Here is a 22,402-nt window from a genome sequence, read left to right as displayed (position 1 = left end):
GCAATGTGCCACCATCATGTACGTTCGCTGTGGTAGAGTGAATCTGAACTTGCAATTAATCTTTACTTATATAATGGTGAATGCGAACATGATCGAATACAAAAATAGTGTTGTCGCGTAGAATCATAATTCATCCATGTAACACAATTATCTATCCATTTGTATTTCAGTAATTTGTTATCTATGCAAAGTAACACCATTATTCATTTATCAAATTCCATATCGTAGCCTAAATAAACATTTATTTATGTATGTTATTCTTCGTAATGCTTGATTACGTTTGAATAAAATCGTTGTCCTCGATGTATCGACTACTTGTCATTTTCACCTTTGGTAGATTTCTTGAAAATAAAATACATTGAAAATTTTACCGGAGTACTGTTAATTGTAATAGCATAGTTGTATACCTTAAGACAATCGAGGTCCCATTGTAAGAAGAATAATGCATCGATCTAGAAAAAGTTCGTTCCTTGTATCTTAATTTTATTACCATGTAAACTCGATAGCTTATCGACATCCCCGCAACGCACGGAAATAAATCACTACAATGCTCAGTCGCTCAGGCTTTAATGAATCACTTCTCTGTACAACGCTCTAACGTATGTATATATGTATATATTATACGAATAATGATACAACAATGAGTGTCCGGCAAACTTTACATTACGTTCGATTCGCGCGAATCAAAATAAACGCTATATGCCACGGTAACGAGACGCGCTCGAGGCGCTAATTTACAATGTTTAGCATACTTCACGATCACGTGAGCGAGTATTCTACGCCGAAAAATATCAACAGAGAAACCGTACGATGATTCACAATTGCATAAAAAACGATCATGGTACAGTACAGTATGATACAGTAGTCCTCTCGCTTCAAGAACTGAACGTCTTCCCCGTCGACGAGGCGCGAGGTCATCTCCACCACTATTCTTCTTTTCTTCGACTAATGTTAGCTGAATTTCATCTTCTAATGGAACTTAAATTATGACGATCTTTTTCTGTTATAATTTTATAAAAGTCCCGAATAAAATCGCTACAAACTCCAGAATAAAATCGCGTTTGGACTCAACATCGCCAAAAAGTTTTTTATACATGAGGAATTCGTGAAGAAATAATGAAAAATCTTTGTATTTTGTTTCGTTTCATCTCTGAGAATGAACATAAAATTAAGTTAATTCGAATTATTCTGTAGTATACAGTAACACGTCTCTGAATATGTATGTGAATATGTTTCAAATATGTATAAATGTCTTCGAATAAGGTCGTGTTTAGAGTCCTTCTCAGCAAGAGAACACGTCTACCCATTAACGATACTATCATCAACATTGAAAAAGACGACAAAAATTTATGTTACATTAGCGTTAATGTAACGTACGCATGACGCACATGACGTCCATTGCTTTAAAGTTCACGCGTGTTTGGCTCAAAATAAAATTCCTTACCGACCCTCGATTCAAGGCGAACAGTGGACACGACTTTTCGTCTCCAAGCGAGGCACTACCGTACACATTGCAAATCCTATTGCCCGTGTCACAATCTTGATCTCAGTTCTGATCGGCCCGACGACTTATCGTCGTGGATTTAGTAGATTCGCGAAACAGTGTTTCGCCTAAAATAATCACACGATGGTCGACTTTATCCAATCGATATTCGACGAAACTTTATCGTAAAGTCGTGGCCTCTCGACGCCGACTTTCGAGCAAGCTATTCGCCAGCTACCAACGCCAGTCAGAGCCCATCTGCGACCGTCTGACTGAAGACACAACATAGGACTTCCCGCAACCTCTTCCTCCTGGAGACAGTAAACAATAATTACACATTTCCGGCGCGCGCACTTACTGAGAAAGGTAATAAATACTATCAGATGATGTTACTTGTGTGCTGCTACCACTTGATCACTTTAAAGCTATACTGTAGAAAATTTAATATATGTATAAAAAAAAATGAGAACAATAATATTTTAGTCTCAAATTTAAGGATAGAAACATGTAAGAATGAAAAATTTATGTGTTACATTTTTGGTCTCTAAAAAATAAAAAAGTAAAAAGTACTTTTTAAAGTACCGAATAGTGCTATTTTAAATACAATGTAAGTAGTATTAAGAATTCTATGAAAATATTATTAAACATTAAAGGAAGTGTTAAAACATTCCGAGCACGTCTTTCAGAGTCTACTTACGTTGCAATCGTCGGTTGAATAGGCAGGTTCCGTGCAGATACTATTCACAGACGCTATACTAATATTTTCGCATTTCTCCATCGCGCTGCGCCTCAGCTGTACCCTCTGCAGCAGATCGCCTGATGAAACAAAATTGCTTCGTAAGAGGTTTCATTCGAGTTACGTATTTCTTGTAAAAACTGTGATCGTTTCGTTAAGACACTCGTCAAACTCGATTATTAGATAACAGTTGTAATATCGTTAGTCAACTTGAAACTTTAGATAAAACCAGATTTAGATATCCAGAGTTAGGGTTAAGGAAAACTAATTTTAGACTAATAAGTACTGGTTTACAGTATGCTAAATAAACCTTATCAATGAGTTTACTAACAGATTGAGAACAAAACACTGTAATATTGCTGTTTGTCCCAAAAATATTGCGTAATGCACAAGAAACATCTGTTTATTATTTACCAGGGGTGTCTTAAGGGTTAATAATCCCAGTCTTTCTCGATTTCCGAGCGATTCTGTAAATAATGTACAAAGTTGCATCGAGAAATTGTATTTTCCATTAATCTCCGCGCTTAGTAGCTATTTATACCAGCTACAAGGATATTTGTCTCGATTTGAGAAAGTCGCCGTCGCCGTTGAGATTGTGCAAGCTGTTACGACCTAGGATCCCTTTAAGGTCGATTCAGCATGTTGCACGCGCGGAAGCGACATGTATAATTATGTTCTTATATAACAAAGCCTTGGTGACCCGAGACGCGTAAAAATCTATATGTTCAACAACTTTTTGTCGAAAACAAATGACCTAATTAAAAATCTGTTTGCTAGTGTTTTCTATGCATGTATAAAGTAATAAAGCTTTTACTTCAATTCTACATTATTATACGCATTTACATTTTAATCTTTTATATATTTTTTGGTAGTTACTGCATTCTTTACTATTAATAAAATAGTAACCCAATAATAAATATTAATAACTCCATGAGTTCGTCGTTCATTTTCACGTGGGCTAAATATGAAAGAAACTGAAAAAGAAATGTTCCTAAAAATGACTCGGTTCGCTATTTAGCAAGCCGGAAGTCGACTTTAATAGTTGAATTAATTTGAAATTCAGCGATTAACCCTTACGATTTCTTGCCCATCCCAAAGTGTTGCAGTGAGACGCGTTTGCGGGTGGATCATCGCTCGAGGGTAGGCAGACTGGCCTGACGAAATCGGAAAACGTGGTCAAAGGTCGATCCAACTTCAATAAAACGGTAGTGCTCCCTTCTACGGGTGATTTGGTCATTCCAACTATTCTGCGTTCTTGTTGCCACGGCGACGTGCTCGAGAGTCGAACGGTGCCCATTCTGGCGGACCATTCTGCTTTGGACTGACTAAAATCACGAGGAATAAATACATATATTCATAATACACACACTGTACAAATGTTAGAGAATTCTTTATTCCTTTACTCCTTTACTTTTGATTTATTTCATTAACAGGAGTAACTAAGTTTAAGTACTAAGTTAACATGCAGAAAATACAGAAACTCACCCTTGAAAGCAGGACGCTGTGGTGATCAACCAATTTTCAGCGATTAAAGTAGCATCGCATACGTGCACCTCTTCTTTGAACAGAGCCACGTGCCAGGGCCAGTCGCCGGGCTCCGCCATCTTGCTGAGGCCCCGCGTGCCGCCCTTCGTGCGCAGAGATTGCACGCCACATTCTAAACATAAATCGTAATTAACGAATTAAAAGATTGCAAACATTGGAAATTTTAGTCTCACAAGGTTTTCTCATACCGAGTTCGGAGCAACGGACGTACATAACTTCTTTGCTAGGACAGGGTGCCCTGACGAATGTGATTTCCGTGGCAGACGGATCCTCCATGTGTACATATTGCACGTCCTCCTCGTCGTCGATCCTTATTTCCACGGACTTAACCCCTCTGTGCAGGTAATGTTAAAATAACGTAATTTGCGTGCTTTGGTTTGCTCTGGAAAGTCGATACTCACGTGTACGTCAATAAGTTGCACAAAGAGCTGGCAGCAGTCTGAAGAACGGTTTCCATTTCAGTTCCTGGCAGCGTCGCGTTTAAGTTCGCGGTGCAAAGCTTTCCAACGGTACCTTTCTCATTGAACACCACGAAACCTTCGCTATTGTACTTCACAGCGTGTGGAGTGTCCGATGGTTGAGATTTCATGGACCGAAGGCTTGGAGCCAAGGACACTGAACAATGTAAAAGGTGAGAACAGAGAGTTTTTAAAAATCCTGATTGCTAAGTCTGAATTATTTCAAAAAAATACGATAAACACTTTCAAAGTTGATGTACAGTGAAAATGTGATAACATTTTTCAAAATATTACATTCGCACAAAGTTTTATTTAAATCAGAATTTTCAGGTTCGGAAGCTTCTCTTATATGACATTTATTTTTTTAAATAGTTCACATTATTCGTGCATTTTTTATAATGTGTGAATTTTTTTAAATCCTGACAGAAATATCAAATAAATCGCCAATAAGTGCGGTTACATTCATCATTGTGTGGGACAGCTATGCAAAAAATCAAGTTTAACCAGCCCTCGGGCATACTTACGGCAATCCTTTTCGTCGCTGCCGTTCGTACAGTCCATTTTTCCATCGCATCTCTTGCTTCGAGGAATGCACGTTCTGCCTACGCCGCAGTGCATATAACCGTCGCGACAATAAGCGCAATTTTTCTCGTCGGAAAGGTCAGGGCAGTCGATCACGCCGTCGCAAATCCTCGGCGACAATGCATTCGCTTGAAGCGCCTGCACGCATCCTACGACAAAGTTTGCTCGTTAATTACAACTCAGAACCATCCACGACTGGATACAAATAGTATTTATCGTTTCCGCATAGCTCGTCATGGGAGCATTCCACGCGAAATCGGTCCGTATTTGGAGTAGTAATTTGAATGGAATGATCAGAATCCTTCTCGAAGGATTTTTAACGATTTTAGAAAGCGTTGACTTTACATCTGATCGAAGAATAGAAGAATCCATTAAATGATATTATTTTCCGATCGTTGATCAAATATTCTTTCGAGTAGACAAAAAATACTTTGCCCATCTCTAGCGGAAAGTAATGATTGTTCACCTGGTTTCGCTCTGCAGCCACCTTGGTCCGCGTACTCAGGGAAATGAGAGCAGTCCAACAACCTCTTGATTCTATCCGGAAGTCGGCTGCCGCATCCGTTCCAGAATTCTCGACAGAAGCTTCGGCACGGTAACTGCAGCAGGTCTTCCGGTTGACTTGGCGCGCACGCCGGCTGCAGAACTTGGCACACAAAATCGTAGGCCAATCGGTAACATTCCGCGTCCACTAGTTCCCTGTCGAATAACATAGGTACGTGAAATGTAAACCTGGTCAAACAAGTTCTCATCCGGGTTGAATTTCTTAATGAATTCGTTTCAATGTTATAACGCATATACATATGTGTAATCAGTTTTCTGTAGAAGAGTAAACGTGAGTGGTCGGTTGCGGGACCGAGTCCTGTTACATTCCGTTCAATGACAAAATTGTCCAATAAGAATTGATTTCTTAGGTATTGAAAAATATTAGACACGTATTTTTGTGCGTAAAGTAATGAACGAGTAGTAAATGAATAATAATTGTTAATAAAGGAATTTTAATCTGGAACATTCCTCATCCAGGACTCATTTTTGGTTAACGGTATCTGATTACTAGCCTGCGGATGTTCAAGCGTGTATTTCAAATGAAAATATGAATCGATTCAATAAAATGTACAAAAATGGAGAAATATATAAAACATGAATATACACGTTACACCGTTTAGAAAATAAGGCACACTTCTTTTTCTGTATCTGTGAAAATATAATTCTACGTAAACATTCGCATCTGTCTAAACTTATCTGGTTCCAAGTAAAGCACGCATCGTCTGGCTGAAAACGTTGACAGAATGCTTATCGGAGAGAATTGCATTGAATTTTGTTTACTCAAAAGTCAGGTTCAAGAAATTCCAGCACGAACCTGAATGCGATGACGTCCTCTTCCACGTCGACCAAGGAACGGTGTCCGAGAATATTTGGATAAGACGTGACGTTGTAAGGCAGGTGTTTGCAGTAGGAGAGATCCACGTTGCTGCATCTTCTAGGAGGCGGTGCAGCCGTTGTCGGCGGTGGCGTCGAAACGGTGGTTTGCAAGCTGACCTGAGCGTTCAGTGCTTTTATGCTCTCTTGAACCTCCAGACTCGCGGAGTCTATCGTCAGATTCGTCAAGTATTTAGAGGTTTCGGGATTTATTTCCCGCGAGAGAATGTCGACTACGTCGGCGGTCGTGATGGTTTGGAACCGTGGATCGAAACGTATGTCGAAGTGCACGACCAAGTCTCCAGCCTCCAATCTGCACAGGCAACGATCAATAAGTTGCTTCTGTTTTATGAGAGCGGAGAAAATAGATGATTTAGGACAAGCAACAATCAAAGAATGGTTCCAATTTTTATGAAATTTTGCAGATTTGCAAGATTCAGGGGTAAAATTATTTTTCAAGGTTTTAGTGTTTCAATGTTATCTCTAAAATTCCTGGATGTGCAAGTACGCGCGAGGTAGTACCCATAAAAAAAAAAAAAAAAAAAAAAAAAAATAAAGAAAGATCAAGATTTAATATTCCAAGAAATTTAATTTCCCAAGTTAAGAACTCATTTTCATTTTTTGGCCGCTTTAGAAACCCGCCAAGTTCGATCGGAATCGTGAGACACTTGGAAGATGTTCCCCGCGAGTAACCACAGCGAATCAAATGACCGTGTCACGGTTAAAAGGACACGTATCGTGAAATCGCGAGAAAGCAGTTTCAATGTCGACGGTGGACTCGAAGGGATTTCTCTCGCGATTCGTTTGAAGAAGAGATAGCTCAACTTTCAACGGTATATCTCCTGCGAGTGATTCCACCGTTCTTATCCTGTCGCCGTTAATTTTCCGAGCACTTACCCATCGAGTGCTAAAACTTCCGCGGCAATGAAGGAGATCTTCAGCCAGCTGCGACGAAAGATAAGATTCAACCGATCGCGATACTCCCGAGATCGTATTCGAAAGGCTTCGGTAGAGGGATCTGCCAGCTCCGTGGCGAACGAGTCTCCTTCGGTAACGCGGAAAGTCGCCAAGAAGATCTGATCGCCTGGGGGGTCCGAAGTAAGGAACGTGTCTGAAAGCATAATAAATTCTGGTTATCGGAGGACGAGATAAGTAACATTTGTTATTAACGCGGAAAACGTTAGAAAAATGTAAGAAGCCAAGATGGAGACGCAAAGTTCTCTATTAATTTCTTCGACTTCATTCTTGAAGGGGGGAGACCACATCGAGAGGCCAAGTATTAAATGTTTATGGAGATACTTTTTTTTTTTACAGAGAAGAATTTACGTAAAATTTTCTTAACTTCGAGAGTATATAAGATATATTTTAAAGTACATTTAGTAATTTTTATTGAAAGAGAAATATTAGTATTTCAATTCTAGAATATTTCTATGTAATAAGCTTTCAATTTTATTTGAGTATCCATACTAAACTTTTATTATTAGAATGCAAATTGTATGCACTCATGGGATAAGATAACGTTCTAAATGTTAATGAATGCTAAAGACTGTTTTTTTTTTGTGTGTGTACATAATAATTACGATACTAAAAAGAACGATTGGTCGCCAGACATTCGTGTAATTGCTTTCGCGACACTGTCTGCACTCGATGGGCCAATAAACGTATACAGCGAGGAGAAAATCCGGAGCACTCGAGCTCCTAGAACTAGTCAGTCGCTGCTCACCTTTCTCCATGCCATTGGTCAATCATTTTTACACAGCAGAGATCGTACTTTTTCGATCCGCGATACAACTTCTTGTGGACGGTCGAGCGATCTTTTGCGGCTTGCGGATTAACCGCGCGAGAGACCGTCGCGACGGACCGTTTCTACATGAAAGTAGTTTTCGAGTGGACCATTAGTTTGCCCTTTCGCAACGTGAATTATTTGACGAAACGAACGAGAGGTTATCCGAAAATTTTTATTCGAGTTAAATTCAAATTCGTATTGCATAGAAATGGTGCACGATATTTTATTCGCGTTACGATCGGACTGCGCAAGTATGCAAATTCATATTTTAACCCTATTTAAACAATGATGCGTTTTAATGTTATGTATTTATGTGAAAATTATATTTTATAATTCTCCAACATGTGGTATCTTTTTCCTGCCATTTTCGAGTATTAATTTTTAAATATCTTAATGCATAAAGATCCACGGTGTAATGATTACAAACGGCAGTAATAATAAATTGTATTCTCAATGGTATCGGGAACTTCGCATAAGCTATTTGGAATTTCTACGAGCGTAGAATACTTTCCAACAGAGAATTCGGTTAGTATGATGACGAATCGAAATGATCCAAGGACACGGATCCCCTCTTTAAGGTCGCACGTTGGAGGGGTCACAGGCACGATAGCTCGACAACTCGGTCAGACCGTTACCTCTGCTACTTTCAAGGCCTCTCTTCGCTGGACCAACGCGACCGTGCACCATCTTCGACCTTTGCTTCTCTTTGTTCGCAAACCACGAATTATAAAATTCCCAGAGCCAACCAATTCCGTTGGTATTTATCACGAACCGATCCTCGCGTCGCTATACTTGAATCGACACGCGTTTGGATCATACGCGAGCATGATGCTTAAAACCAATACGAGAGCGTGTTTCCTTCCAAGAGTCGGTAACTCGGTCAAACCGTTATGTTTGCGAGCTGTGAGACCTCAATGGGCCCGCGTCATCATCCTCGCCGTTCTACGTGTACGAAAGAGTGGAGATATCGAGACTGCGCGAGCAATTTTCACGAATAATTTTGTACGTGGAATGTAATTTAAAAATACAATCTTTAGGAGTGAATGTAAATGATTTTCTAAAAAAGGGCTTCGCTGTTGCTTCTCTTCTGACTTAATACTGGATTTTTTTACGTAACTCGATACACTGTACCGATATTCGTAATAATAATCTCCGGAGCTACCGAACCGATTTTTAAAAAAATGTTCAGAAAGCTCACTATCCCTGGGTAACACAGGCTACGCTTTATTTTGATAAAAATACGCTTTCGATTTGAAATCTAAAAATTTGTAAATCAAGTCGCGAACAATAATAGCATTCCACGCGGGTGAAATCGCGGAATGGGGCAATCATGTTTTGGTTTGATTTTTCATGCCAGCTCCGTGAAAAAAACTTCAAAGAAATAAGAATTTTTCCAAAAGTTGCACCGCCGTAAGTTTATCTCGCGATGCTAGCCTGGCGATGTCCTCCAAGAATGGGCATCCGAGTGCAAAACGTTTAGTATACGTCCTCGAGAACATTTGTCAACTCGTCGATAGCTTGGTCCATTTTGTAGGTTGTTTTAATAAAAGTTAGAGCAAGTCTGCGCTCTTGCGATGCACTTTTTCTTCAATCTCAAGGTGAAGTGCACGCGTTCACGGTGGAAAACCACGCTCGCAGAAACAAAGGAAGACGTCGATCGCACTTCACACTTCATGAAACATTCGGGCACCGTGAACTCGTTCGTCTCGGGAAACGATCGCGGTGCATTTCGTGTATAATTTCATGCCTGCCAGACCGGGGCCGTCGATTGTCGGTTAACCGTGGCGTAATTTCATTTACGGCACGCCTGGCGCGTAAGTTTCGCGGAGAAAGCGCCAGGAACGAAATGCAATTAAAGATCGTGCGCGTTGAACAGCCTCGAAGCATTAAAGTTAAACGTTTTCGAGAGGCCTTCATAGGAACATAAATATAATAAGAATATATATATACGTGTTCTTACATAAGAACACAGTGGCGGGAACAATGTAGAGGTTTTCCAAACGAAGCTCGATAATTCGAATTGTTAAAACGATAAATATTCAAAATTATTCTTAATCGTAATACCTTTAAATTCTATTCCTGGTTATGAACAAATTATGAAAATTATTTTATTTTATACACTACATATTTACGACATTTACAAATTTTCGATGTCCGGCTTCGGAATTCTATTATTTTCATAATATTTTATTTAAAAATACTGATAAACGTAGAATTCTTTATTTGAATTATTGAATGTATTCCTCATATATTTAGCATATGATTCCTATATCAGCATATGCCGTTAAATCCACAGCCTGTTAATTGTGTAATAATCATAAATTCTGAAACGTTCCATTTCGCGTTGAAAGCTAATATGTAAAGGTGCTGATACTTACAGCCGAGGTATATGGAGACCCCTGAGAAGAGAAGGAAGAGCAGAAACGCAGCTAGGACGCAACACCCGCAACGATATTGTCCGCCAAGTTTCCTCGTGAAGCGAATGTCGCTGTCCGACGATAGAATCGAGCTCGGTGTCCCTGCACGGCTAAATCTTCTGGTACTCACTGTGCTCACCGAGATCTACAAAGAAATATCTAAATAATGCGCAAGTTCTCTCGATGGAAATTATATTTTTGTTACTTTTTTTATTAGGTTCAATTATAAAAGGAAAGTTTCGACAGAACCAACGGTTATTCATCTAAACGAAATGGTAATTTGTGTTCATTTATTACTGCGTCGCGAGAAAGTGGCTCGAGGAAATGTAACGAAGCTTGAAGTGTATAGATTAGAGTAATTTGAAACATTAGTTAGATGACATCGCGCAATTATTTCTGGGAGAGAAATTTGCGATGACTGGCAAGTATAAAAATATACACGCGACATTTCAGCTAAGAAGATGTTAAGGAGAAAATTTAAGTATTGGAAACCGGCTCATGGTAAATCCGAATTTAAAAAAGCTTCTTTTGTCATTCTCTATAAGGTGATATTTTTTAAAAATTCGATCTCTTGTTTTTTTTTGTTCTGTAAGGCAACAGCGACAGGATCGGTCCACTACGAGATTTCAGGAAAAAGGTCTTTCAAGTTTTTAATTTTTATTTTTTTGAAACCAAACATCCCACGAATAAACTGTAAATATAGAAAAGTTCCATCTTATCATTCCCTATATATTGATATTTTTTAAAAATTCACACCTCTACGCCTCTCAGAATTTCCAGCAAGAATCGTCCCGCAGTGAAAGGGTTAATAAAAATGTACATCAAGAGACATTAAATTTAGGTTCTCGCAATTTTTGCTCAAGTCCTGATCAATTATTGAAGAAGAAGAAATACTAACGTAAGTTGTGCAATTAAACGATATCACCCATCTTGTACAATAGTCGGGTAATTCAGCCAGCCAACTTGAAAAGGCCTCTAAATGCAAGTTCAGCATTACGAAAGAAGCATCGATCAAAGTATACGATATATTTCTAAATGCCTCCTCTGTTTCTCCAACCAACGTTGGGAACTCCGTGTTCTTCCCCTTTCCATGCCAGATTCGCCCAGCCACGAAAGAGTCGACATTACCGAGATTTCTCAGCGAGGCACGACTTGTATTAACAATCACCGCATTTCCGTCTTACCGACCAAACGAAACGACGAAGATTATACCATCAAAGCGATCCATGCTGTCGCGATGATCACTTCGTCACGGAAATTCCAGACAAATAATTGCATCTGCCCGTTAATTACAAGCATCAATCACCGCTTGATATCGCCTTTGAAAATTAGTTTCGCCGCGCACAGGCATCAGCTCTGTCGTTTATTCAATTACAAACGTAAGAAGATACATTTTCGCTTGATCTATGTATGCCAGCCGTTTAAATTTAAGGAGTATGTACGTAATTTTTATCACGCAACATAAATAAACGTAATATCCGTAATTTTCGAATATTATTTATGGCGTGTTGATTGCCTAAGAGTGTGTCGACAATTGGGACGTTTATCCCAGTTTGTACACCGTAACGAAACACGTTTCGAGGGCGGTTAAAAAACGAATCACGGGGATCTGAAAATTACGTGGTAACCGTTTCACGATTGGAATTGCATAGTAATCGGTGCAACGCGCGAAATAATGCGTTACGTAACCTGGAGTTCCCTGCGGTCGATCAGGCCTGATCGAGTTGCGTGCGATTTCGAACGTGCATTCATCTCGGACCGTGCGATACACGTGAAACCTATTCGACTGTATATCTACTTTTTGCCAAATAATTTTAGTCATTTCACAAAATGACTAATAATCAGTAACGATATTAATGAAAATTAACAGCATCGTCGATTTAAAATATTAAAATAAATGCAACTTGCAAGTTGTTTGCAGAATACAAAAATTCAACCCGCAGAGGGTTAACATGGTTGCTTACGATCCAAGCAGATAGATGCAACCTTATAAATTAAAGAAAAAATATAGTTTCTTCAAACTGTGTATCATTCCTCACAAAAAATGGTGCCGTTGGCAGGTACACCGTGTACCGTACGCTCACTGTTAGTCCGAACAGTACGCGGGTTGAGCAGTCACATTCAGCATCAGGTACAATGAGCTTATCTTTTGTGACATGAGCGTCCGAGTGTGCAAGCGTCCGTGTAATAGTCCCGCCACCGATGCACGTGCACTGCCAGTCACTAAAACACCGACACGCCAGTTGCATGCACTCGAACATTTGAATGCGCAAGCGTCTGTGTAATCATCCCGCCACAAATGCAAGTGCACGTAAATCGCCAACACCGACACGCCTCTTGCGTGTACTATCGTGCACTCGCGTGTACTCGCGCGAATTCACGATGCGGCACTGAGAGGCCTACGCCCTCGTTCAAATGTTACGCTTGGCACACGCTCCAAACGAGAACCCGCGGATCGGCAACCTTCTACCGATCGGTTAAGCTTCCTATCAACCTTTAAGTTTATTTATGTGTATAGAGAGTTTTCCAAATGAGCTTGGAAGAAGCTTATTTTATTCGACCGATTTTGGAGATAAATTTCGTTATATTTTTTGCAGCTAAAATATTTTACATAAACTTTTGAAATTTAATAAGTTCATTTGCTTGTACGTATAAAATTTTGTTATTAATTGGTGATCGTCTTGTTCAATTTGTATCGAAGTTACGATCCTCAATTTCTCGCCATATACGAGATTCACTTTGTCGATTTTTTTAAATAACTTTTCCATCAAATAGTCGACAAATAATTACAAGTTTGCAATTCCTCGAAATCCAACAAATTATCAATAATTTAGGTACCGAGCTGCCCTAAAACTGATCACTTTATGTTTTATTAGCAAACAAAATTCTAAAACGCTTCAGATAAAAATTATTTCTTAGATCAGGAGAATCTCTCGAGATGTCTCGAGGGATCTAGTGACGGGATTGTCGAGCACGATCGCTAGTACCGTGTAGATCTCAACGTGTCACCGATTCCCATTCTCTCGTCGCGGATCATCGGTCGTCTTTCGTCGCGTCGGTTGCCGTTCCATTTGCGAGGAAAGATGGAGCTCTCTTGACCTTTTGGACGCGTTGCACGGCCGAAGAAAGATTTACTTTTACCGTCCGTGGAAAGATTTTCGTTCCAGCGGTATAATTTCGCAGCCATGTGTTGTCTCTCTCGTGATTTATCGCGCTCGATCGACAGAGGTACCGAGCATATATTGCGCAACCACGGTTCATTAAACAAGCATTTCCTACGAAAACTCGCGGCGGAGACTATTATCGAACTAGGTTGGAAGAACACAAAGGCTTTCGTGCTCAAACTTTCATTCGGCTTTCGCAATATACCAGCGCCATTGTTCGCCAAAGACACCCCTGGTGTCTTGATCGCGCTCGGTTACGTAACGCTCCATCGAAATCTCGATTCACTTTTAGCTTCTATTGGTATATTCAATGGATAACTTTATATCCTTTTGAGTCACGAATTATTGCAAAGAGACGACCGTAAATTTTCTTTTTTAAACCACAAATTCAATATTTTATTTAACAAACTTTTTATTATGAAAATAATAACCTAGATTACACGACTGTATTAAATCTTGGCGCCCAAGACAAATCGCTTTAAATTTGCTTAGGAACGAATTAATTCAAGTATCGTTAATCTACCCTCCTCTCCTTTTCCACCATCAACGCGCCGAGAAAGGCCACATTAAATCCGAACGCATCGGGTTGGAAAGTAGAATTCAATGTCAGTAAACGACGAAACTAGCCGAGATCGGTCGGCGTGATTAAAACACGGTTGGGCTGGTTGTAGTAGCCCAGAGAACGCTTCCGTTAATGGACACGGTCAATGACTTCAAGGCCGAGAAAAATCAAGACTTGGCACGCTAGAAAAGTGCTTTCCATTGGTGGTGCTTTCGTGAAAGTTCCTTGCTGATCCTCGTTATAGAGAGAGTTCCGTTCGATGATTCTGGTTCCGGTAGAACGGAATCGAACGGCAATCGTCGATTCGTAAGAGAATAGACCGTGAAACCCATCCATTCCATCGACGATTCCTTTCTTCTTGGACGGATCGGAGTCTTTCATCTCCGTCTAATCGCAACGGTGGACGTCCAAGAATTACTTTTCCATTCGCGTGATAAGAATTGAACGTCGAACGTCCGTATCGGTATAAGAAACGGTGTCAACGACCCGCGTAAAGAATCTACCCAGTTCCATTGGCTCGCCCGGTTCCTCGTGTCTTTCTTCACCGTTATTACCGTTACTCCAAACGTCTACTGGACTACCACCTTTCCAAAAGAGCAGACATCTAGGAACGAGTTCTGCCCGCTTTAAAATACAATCGTTTATCGCTGAGCGCGCGTGCCGCGCCGTCCAACTATGAGGAACAGTGGCAAACCGTAACACACCCGCCCGTAACTGTTAGGACATTCTAAACGCGACGTTCGACGCAGATTACTGATCAGGTCGCTCGAAAAGTTCTTTTCGTTTTATTGGTGGATTTAACAAGTCTAGATCTAAGTGCCTATCCAATGAGTACTGGTTGCACTTAGCTCGGCTGTGCTATTTATGGCTACTGCTTAAGGTCCCTGATCTTGTTCCTCGGAGATTGAGTCTTCCACTTGTCAGGTTTACGATATGTCAGTGGTAATATGTACGACTGGCACTGTCTATTTCTGAAAAAACTGAGTTTCAAGAGATCTGTACTCAGATTGAAGTTTCCACATCGAACGTTTTAAACACGTGAAATTTTCATTGTTTTACTAGGTATCCTATTGGCTACGTTATTTGGAGCTACGAATACTTGGATTTTCTAAATAATCAGGTTTATATAATACTATGGTTTACACATTGTTCCTCAATGCTGATGCCAGTTTCCAAGATGATAATTCGAGGCATTTCTAAACCAAGGCTCTAACCAAGTGACCTGATTCGTCCACTTTGTGACACCGAGTTAGTGACACCATTTTCTTGTTGCGATGTCGATGATAGTTGATGCTTGGATTGTACGAATGCCACAAGAACTATCGAGTCCATCTTACCGATATCAATAACTAGTTCCGATACCACTTCGATACATCGACCGCAATGCCTGAGAATTGATATCTGTGCGTACGGGTAGAAAAGTTCAGTCTTGGTTCAAGGAGCACCAAGATTATCTCCCTCGACCAGCAACCTCGTTTGAATATCACTGAACCACCGCGAGCGATATTTACATTAGAAAAAATATCACTTTATTGAGACTGACAAAACGAAACTTTTTTGTATTTACAATTTATTCAGAGGACGTTTAGTTTCAGAGATAAAAATTGAAAACTTAGAAGACCTTTTTTCTGAAATTCAATTTTTATTTTCGAAACTAAGCGACCTATTGAATAAATTGTAAACATAAAAAAGTTTCATCTCATCATTCCCCATAAGCTGATATTTAAAAAAAAAAATTGATTTAACGAATATAAACATTTCTTTGAATCCATTACTCGACGGTCAAAGAAAAATAAAATAAAATAAAATACCGTATTCCTCGAGTTGTTCTATCCACCGCCCTTCCCTCTACAACGTATAAAGTTAAACGAACGCACCTTCGAGTGTTTAAAAAAAATTTTCAACGTTCTAGATATCTTGCTTGGCCGATAAATATCCTAATACTCGTGCACGAGGGTCTAACGCCCGCCTGTTATCGCCTCGGCGCTTATCCTTAAACCCGATGATCGTTTTCTCCGATTAACAGAAATTCCCTCCGCGCTGCACAGTCCACTCTCATTTATCTCGCAACGGTATAGCTCTGGAAACTGTTCAACCCAGCGAAATTACAGGCTGGCGTCGAAGTCTGCACGCGACATGGCCAGGAAAGTCGGTTGCCAGGCTCGAGTTCGCGTTAGAAGGCGAGCACGGAGTTCATGCTCGCTTCGACTTCGACAAGAACGGTCGAGAAGCACGTGATAAATGTCATTCAGATATTTGAGCGGAATGCCAATCGCGTGATTGGCCGCTAGTTGCCGAGGTAACGGTATCGAGAAGAGAGCAGATGACGACGTGCCCAACCCAGGCCAACCCAACCCAGCTAACGCATCGTTCTTTATTCCAGCCAACCTAGTTCTCCGTCGAGGTGCGTAGGTATTCGGCATCGTGTGCCATACGGGGTCAATGGAGAACCAGGTCAGCGCGTCTCCGGGCAAACGACGCGGTAGGATTATTTCGAATCACCGAAACGTCCTCGAAATGGATAGGGTTCGTGTTGGATGGAGTTGGTTGCTGTCATTCATCTTTAAATTCCCACGTCCTTCCTTAAGAGCTAAGGTTGGTGGAAGAGTTAGAATCTACTAATAATACTATTCCCTTTTGTTGTAGAATATAGTACCTAATCGCTAAGAACTAAGGTCGGTGGAAGAGTTAGAATCTACTAATAATACTATACCTTTTTATTTTAGAATATAGTACCTGGAGTCGTTTAGAGTTAAGATCGGTGGAAGGGTTAGAATCTACTAATAACACTATCCTATTTCAGTCCAATCAATTCCTCCCCAATCAATCCCCATAAACTGTAGTCTGAGAAACCTTGATCTACGGAATTCAGAAAGTTTTTATCGCACTGAAGGATCGCCTAAGAAACGTCTCCCCTTTGACGTTACACTTTCGTTAGACACAATGCACGTCTGTCGACAGACATCATTTGCCTTCGATTTTACGTTTTCCATCGCGTCTGATTTCACACGGAGACCGACTAGTTAATTAACCACGCGAACGGCAAGATAGCGAGGAAAGCGCATACAAGGGGAAAGTGCGCCACATTCTACTCACCTTTGAGTCCCACGAGCTCTTCCGTTTGTGATCCATCGCGACGGTCATCTTTCAGCCGTTGAAACGTTTTCTATCAGCTCCATCAACGATCCTTGGGTAGATTTGCCGCGTGCAGGCGCACGAACACCATCGCTTACCTGAACTTCCTTTCGACAAACGCACCCGTTATCTCTGATAATTTCCCTCGTCTCGATAGAGAAAAACAACTTTGTCCAACGGGATTAGTTCCATGTACTTCTGCCTCGTTCCAAGCCCAAACCTGGCGTCGCGACACCTGTGCACAATAAAGAAACAATCAGCGCTTTCTTCCTGTAAGTAAAATGGTTTCGATATTGCATATTCGCATATTTGTAAGTTTCCAACGCTGCATAGTTTCATATTCATACCGTACTTCCGCTTAGCTAGTCTCTATCTACATTTCATCTATTTAATTGCACGAGTCAGAATTGGGTATAAATCGTTGTGGTTGTTGTATAAACAGTAAGAGAAAGATAATTGCAAGGGTTTCTTGGTAAATAGGTACTGGATAATGTCATTCCAAGCATTTCAATTGCGAGACGTTTCGACTATTAAAATCGATGGTCCTCTTTAATGTTTAAATATTGTTCGTTCACCTTCCAACAGGACCCTAATCGATAATATTTTTCTGGTAAATTATATATCCATAAAACAGAAAATCAGTTGATTTACCGTATAAACAGTTAAAACTACCTTAATGCATCATTTAACTTACTATGTTTTATTAATACATGAAACTTTCAATTTCTCTAATTTCATGGACAATTAGAATGGCAGTTACTCTAATACCAAAATAAAAAGAAATGAAACGATTTCATTTATAGCATGAATGCAGTATTTTTAATTGTTTTAATATTCGGAGCCTGGCACTTGTCTATTTTATAGCAAGTATACAATCTACTGTATACAATTTACGAGTGACCTGACAGTTCGCGAGCGACAGGTGCGCAAAAGAAGGAAGGGGGCAGAAATGGGCGAGGCGTTCGACCAGATAAACAGAGTTTAATCGCCGTGGCTGTGGAAGAAGAATTTCTCTGGCAAAGTCTGAGCGGAGTTCGAGGCGAGAGATTGTCCTGTGCGGTGCGAGACTGGCAGGGGAACGGGAGACCTGCTCGCTACCTCGCTCCTTCACTCCTGGATGCACTTTCACGTCATTACCGGTTCTCCGTGATGCTTCTACGTGCTCTACACGAGGGCACGGGTTATCGAGCAAGGACGAAGAGATCAAATGACAAGACTCAGTCGCTTTTCGTTTCGTTGCACGAAAGTCACTCCGTCCCTTTCGCTAATCAGTCGATCGACCAAAGTGTAGAGCCTCGATAATTGCAGGAAATGAGGACCGAGAGTTCTGCAATAATCGAGGTTGCTGCAATAAGCGAGGCAATCGATCGAATAAGAAATCGTCCTGTACCTTCACCACTACCCTCAACTTTATATATATTTTAATGACCATTTCATCAACTTGTCAACACCATGCAGTGAAAGAGGTTCTTCATGCTATAATCGAGGTTGTTGCAATAATCGTGGTAACCGGTTGAACAAATAGTCGATATTTTATGGGCAGAATTTTAGAAAGTACATGAGAGTAAAAATCCTTACAATAATTAAGATTGAAATCGAATAAGAGAATTAAGTACGCGATTCCGATAAATTGGGTAACGAAAAGGATCCTGAGCCACTAAATAGTTCCGTTAGAAAACGAACCCTCATCAGTGGTCACTAGTATCCAATCAAGGTTGGAGATCGTGCATAATTACGATCCTTGTTCCTGACCTCCGCGAACAGACCCATTCTCCGCATCATATACACACACGACATACCAAAATCACCCAAGACCAAACTAGCCTTATACACTGATGACACCGCCATTCATGCAATTTTCCAGAAGGTTAACCAAGCTCTCACTTACATTCTAAGCCACCTTACACGCATACAAACCCATGTTAACTCCTGGAATCTCAAATTAAACTGAAACCATCTTGTTCACCAGAAAATTAAACGGTAAAGTTCCCAAAATACAACTGAACAATCGAACTGTCGATCGAACTATCGAGCGAAATATTGGGGTCAAATCACTTCGGTATTTAATTTGATAAACAAATTTTTGCACCCTTCCTCGTCTCGCAATTGCCACGAATACGTAAATATCTACTTATAAATTTTGTAAATCTTGCAATCTTTTGTAAACTGAATTCTGAGCCACGAATGCGAAAGGGGCTAAAGAAAGGAAACGAAGGTTCGACGAACAAGGGATATTTTTATCTTTAACCTGTTCTCAAGGAATTTGGCTGCACCCGAAACCACTCTTTCGAGGTAGCATTCAAGGGTAACTAGTTTAAATCTGGATTCCATCGAATAAAGTTGCTGTCACCTTCTCTATACACGGGTCTAGCGACTGTCAATGAACCGTGTACTATGCCTCGCATAACGTGTCGCGTGTCCTTTTTTTCCTCGGCTCCCACGCGTGGACAATCGAATTTCAAGGGTAGCTTGCGGATAGAAAATAACGCTGTGCGTCTTCCACCGGTGTCGATTTCGATTACGAGCAACCACGGCTTATTTTCGTTACGAAACTCGCGATTGTTTTCCGTCTTGCGAAGGATATCTCTGCAGCTCCTTAGGGTAAATGCGCTCGACGCTTTCATTCCCACCACAGGCACCATTTGGAATGTATATAATATATAAAAATATAACATTATAATAAATTAAAAATGTTTTATGTAATTACATTTCATATATGGCTTATATTTATATATTATATATTTATGAAATATGAAACGAGTGTAAAATATATCGTCACCTATGTCTTCGCATGTGTGGTATTAGTTATTTCTCATTTGTGTTTTTATTGTGGCAAAATAGAATATATCATACATACAAGATTGAGAAGTCTTTGAATTATTTCAGATGAATTTTCCTACCAAATAAATCTCGTTACTTATCGTATCATTTCAACTTATATAATTAATCCTCTTTCATTAAAAATATGAGTGATGCTACAGTTATGCTCCACAGTGTAGTTTCTGTGTTACATTTAACAAATACTTCGCTCTCGAAGGAGAAAGTCGCTTCGAAGGTAAGAACAATGCATAGCTACCTTTACATAAAAAATCTCAAGTAACTAACGGAGCATGGACACCTTTTTACTTCCAACTTGTGAAATTCTGAATTTGAATTTCAATTACGGAATTGAACTCTCAAGAAAGAAAGAAACTATTCAACTATTCAATGGAGAAAACGTTGGATTCGTTACATATTATTTGAATAAAATTGCGTTGGAACTAAATCGCTTCTACGCTACACGGTCATGTTTACGCGCTTGGAAATCGAAAAATACGCGCGAAACAAGTCTCACAACGGCGCGCATTGCTTGAGCGGTTAAAGGTTTGAGAGACTGGAAGTTTTGACCGGCAAAGAATGCGGAGAGTCGTTCCACGAAGACGAATCACGCGTCCAGACGTGAATTTATTTATTTAGAAGCTACTTAGCAGTGACATTAATTGCAGTTCGATTCCAGATGCAACACCTTGTGGAATCGGAAAGTTTGCTCCTTTCAAGCCTGACCTATTTGAATCGCACTGGAACCGTGTAACCAGGATGCTCAAACTGATTAACATCAGAGTTGGGCAGGTAAGTTCATTTTGGTTAATTATTTGATAATTTGAATCTACGCGTTGATATCTATTAAAATTTTTGTTATTTTTCAGTTAAAAGTTCTATAAGTATTAGAGTGCTTGAAACCCATTTTCAATATAATTATTCAAGACGCTATCTTCCAAAGCACATTTAAAAGAAACACACGCGCAAAATGAAAGAGTTATCAGAAAAAGAATTCAGATTGCAAGAGGTCACTATCAACAACTCTAGTAATAATTTCTCAAGACACTTACCTCTATTCCAGTTGTTAATTCTTCTTGGGGATACGAAGGATCCTCGCGATATTTACATCACTTCACCATTCATATATCTCCCCTTGACACAGATCTATTTAATCGTACGATACCGAAGTTATTAAACGTGCGCACGATATTCACTGAGATTCGCGCAACATCACCGGTTTCGTTCCACTGGAAACAATATTCCTTCCCGTTGGATGACAGCTGTTGGTTCGCACCGGAAACGTTTCCCTCGTCGAACCACGGGAACGGTAAAGCGGCCTTTCACAGTCTAAGAAACAACCGGGCTCGCTCCAAGGGGCCGCCGATCCTCTTTCTTCGTGTCACAAGAAAGAAGTAACCGTTAACGCGATAGCCGAACCTTCGAGGAGCGAGGTGCACGCACGAATGTGCGCCGCTCGAGAGTCGACCGTCGATTAATGACCTGGCGAACGTACGCGCGCCCTTCTCCGTCACAAGATCGCCTACAGGTATATACCGTTTACCAGCTCCTTCGACTAATTGTTTACATTTACATACATTACAACTGCGCCAAAGACGAGAACCCCTTCCCCTTCGCCCTTCCGCCCAGACCCTTCTGAGATCTGCGCGATTTCCTCCCCAAAATACTCAGGCCCTGAGCGAAACAGGTGGTCGAAGCTTTTGGAGCGTTCTCTGGCCGTCCTAAGGGTGATCATAGAGGCGAACTATGTACAGAGTGTTGCGTTTAAATAAAAATGGATCGATATCTGGAAAATAATGGAAAAATATCTCATTTTAAATTAATTTTTAAATATCTCAAATTAATTTTTTTAAATGGAACCTTATATATTTGTATGCGTAATGTACTTGCATTTGATCAGACAAATTCATCAACTTACAATACACTTTCAGTTACAATACTGCCACTGTCACTGGAGTGGTCCGTGGTCCACGAGATAGCCATTTTATTTGAAAAAAGTGAATAAAAATTATTTTCTTGTTATTCAACATGGTAAACCCCAACATACGGATCTTTCATTGAATCACTTGTTTTTTTAAACAATTTAAACTACATCTACTGTGTTTTTTCCAATCTCTGGCGACCATATTTTCTGTTTCTTCGTTGTCATATCGCGAAGCAACGCTAATTCGTTACGGTACTTGACCGTTTACGCGTCGTCTAAGATTTCACTGGGTGCGTTATACCTTTAACACGCATTTCCATATACGACGAACAAGTATTCCAGCGAAACGAGCGTTGATCTGTCTTTGCGTGGCC

General features: G+C 40.2%; 1 protein-coding gene and 1 long non-coding RNA gene across 2 annotated transcripts; one reads left to right on the top strand and one right to left on the bottom strand.

Annotated features, from left to right (window-relative positions):
• Positions 1–551: 551 nt before the first annotated feature.
• Positions 552–21,873, bottom strand: LOC128885339 (atrial natriuretic peptide-converting enzyme). Its single transcript, XM_054139343.1, has 13 exons — positions 21,157–21,873; positions 17,249–17,522; positions 10,388–10,571; positions 7,121–7,334; positions 6,165–6,536; positions 5,271–5,503; positions 4,747–4,953; positions 4,166–4,379; positions 3,953–4,098; positions 3,705–3,876; positions 3,297–3,544; positions 2,181–2,299; positions 552–1,794 (listed from the first exon to the last, which is right to left on the bottom strand). Exons 2-13 carry the CDS (start codon positions 17,294–17,296, stop codon positions 1,621–1,623), a joined length of 2,331 nt encoding a protein of 776 aa, XP_053995318.1. The 5' UTR covers positions 17,297–17,522; positions 21,157–21,873; the 3' UTR covers positions 552–1,620.
• On the top strand, positions 3,964–4,786 carry LOC128885831 (uncharacterized). The gene is made up of 3 exons (XR_008459675.1): positions 3,964–4,106; positions 4,227–4,395; positions 4,649–4,786. It is a non-coding gene; the product is annotated as an uncharacterized LOC128885831 (long non-coding RNA).
• Positions 21,874–22,402: the final 529 nt, after the last annotated feature.

Source organism: Hylaeus anthracinus, unplaced genomic scaffold (assembly GCF_026225885.1).
Source record: "Hylaeus anthracinus isolate JK02 unplaced genomic scaffold, UHH_iyHylAnth1.0_haploid 0, whole genome shotgun sequence".
Lineage (NCBI taxonomy): Eukaryota > Metazoa > Arthropoda > Insecta > Hymenoptera > Colletidae > Hylaeus > Hylaeus anthracinus.
This window is presented reverse-complemented; position numbering and strand designations above follow the sequence as displayed.

Bases quoted from the DNA above. Each gene is read 5' to 3' on its own strand.
- LOC128885339 (XM_054139343.1), bottom strand. From the start codon at position 17,296: ATGACCGTCGCGATGGATCACAAACGGAAGAGCTCGTGGGACTCAAAG. The intron at 4,099-4,165 runs GTGAGTATCGAC...TTACCTGCACAG, and splicing joins TGCAACTTATTGACGTACAC to AGGGGTTAAGTCCGTGGAAA. The intron at 1,795-2,180 runs GTAAGTAGACTC...TACTGTCTCCAG, and splicing joins ATTCAACCGACGATTGCAAC to GAGGAAGAGGTTGCGGGAAG.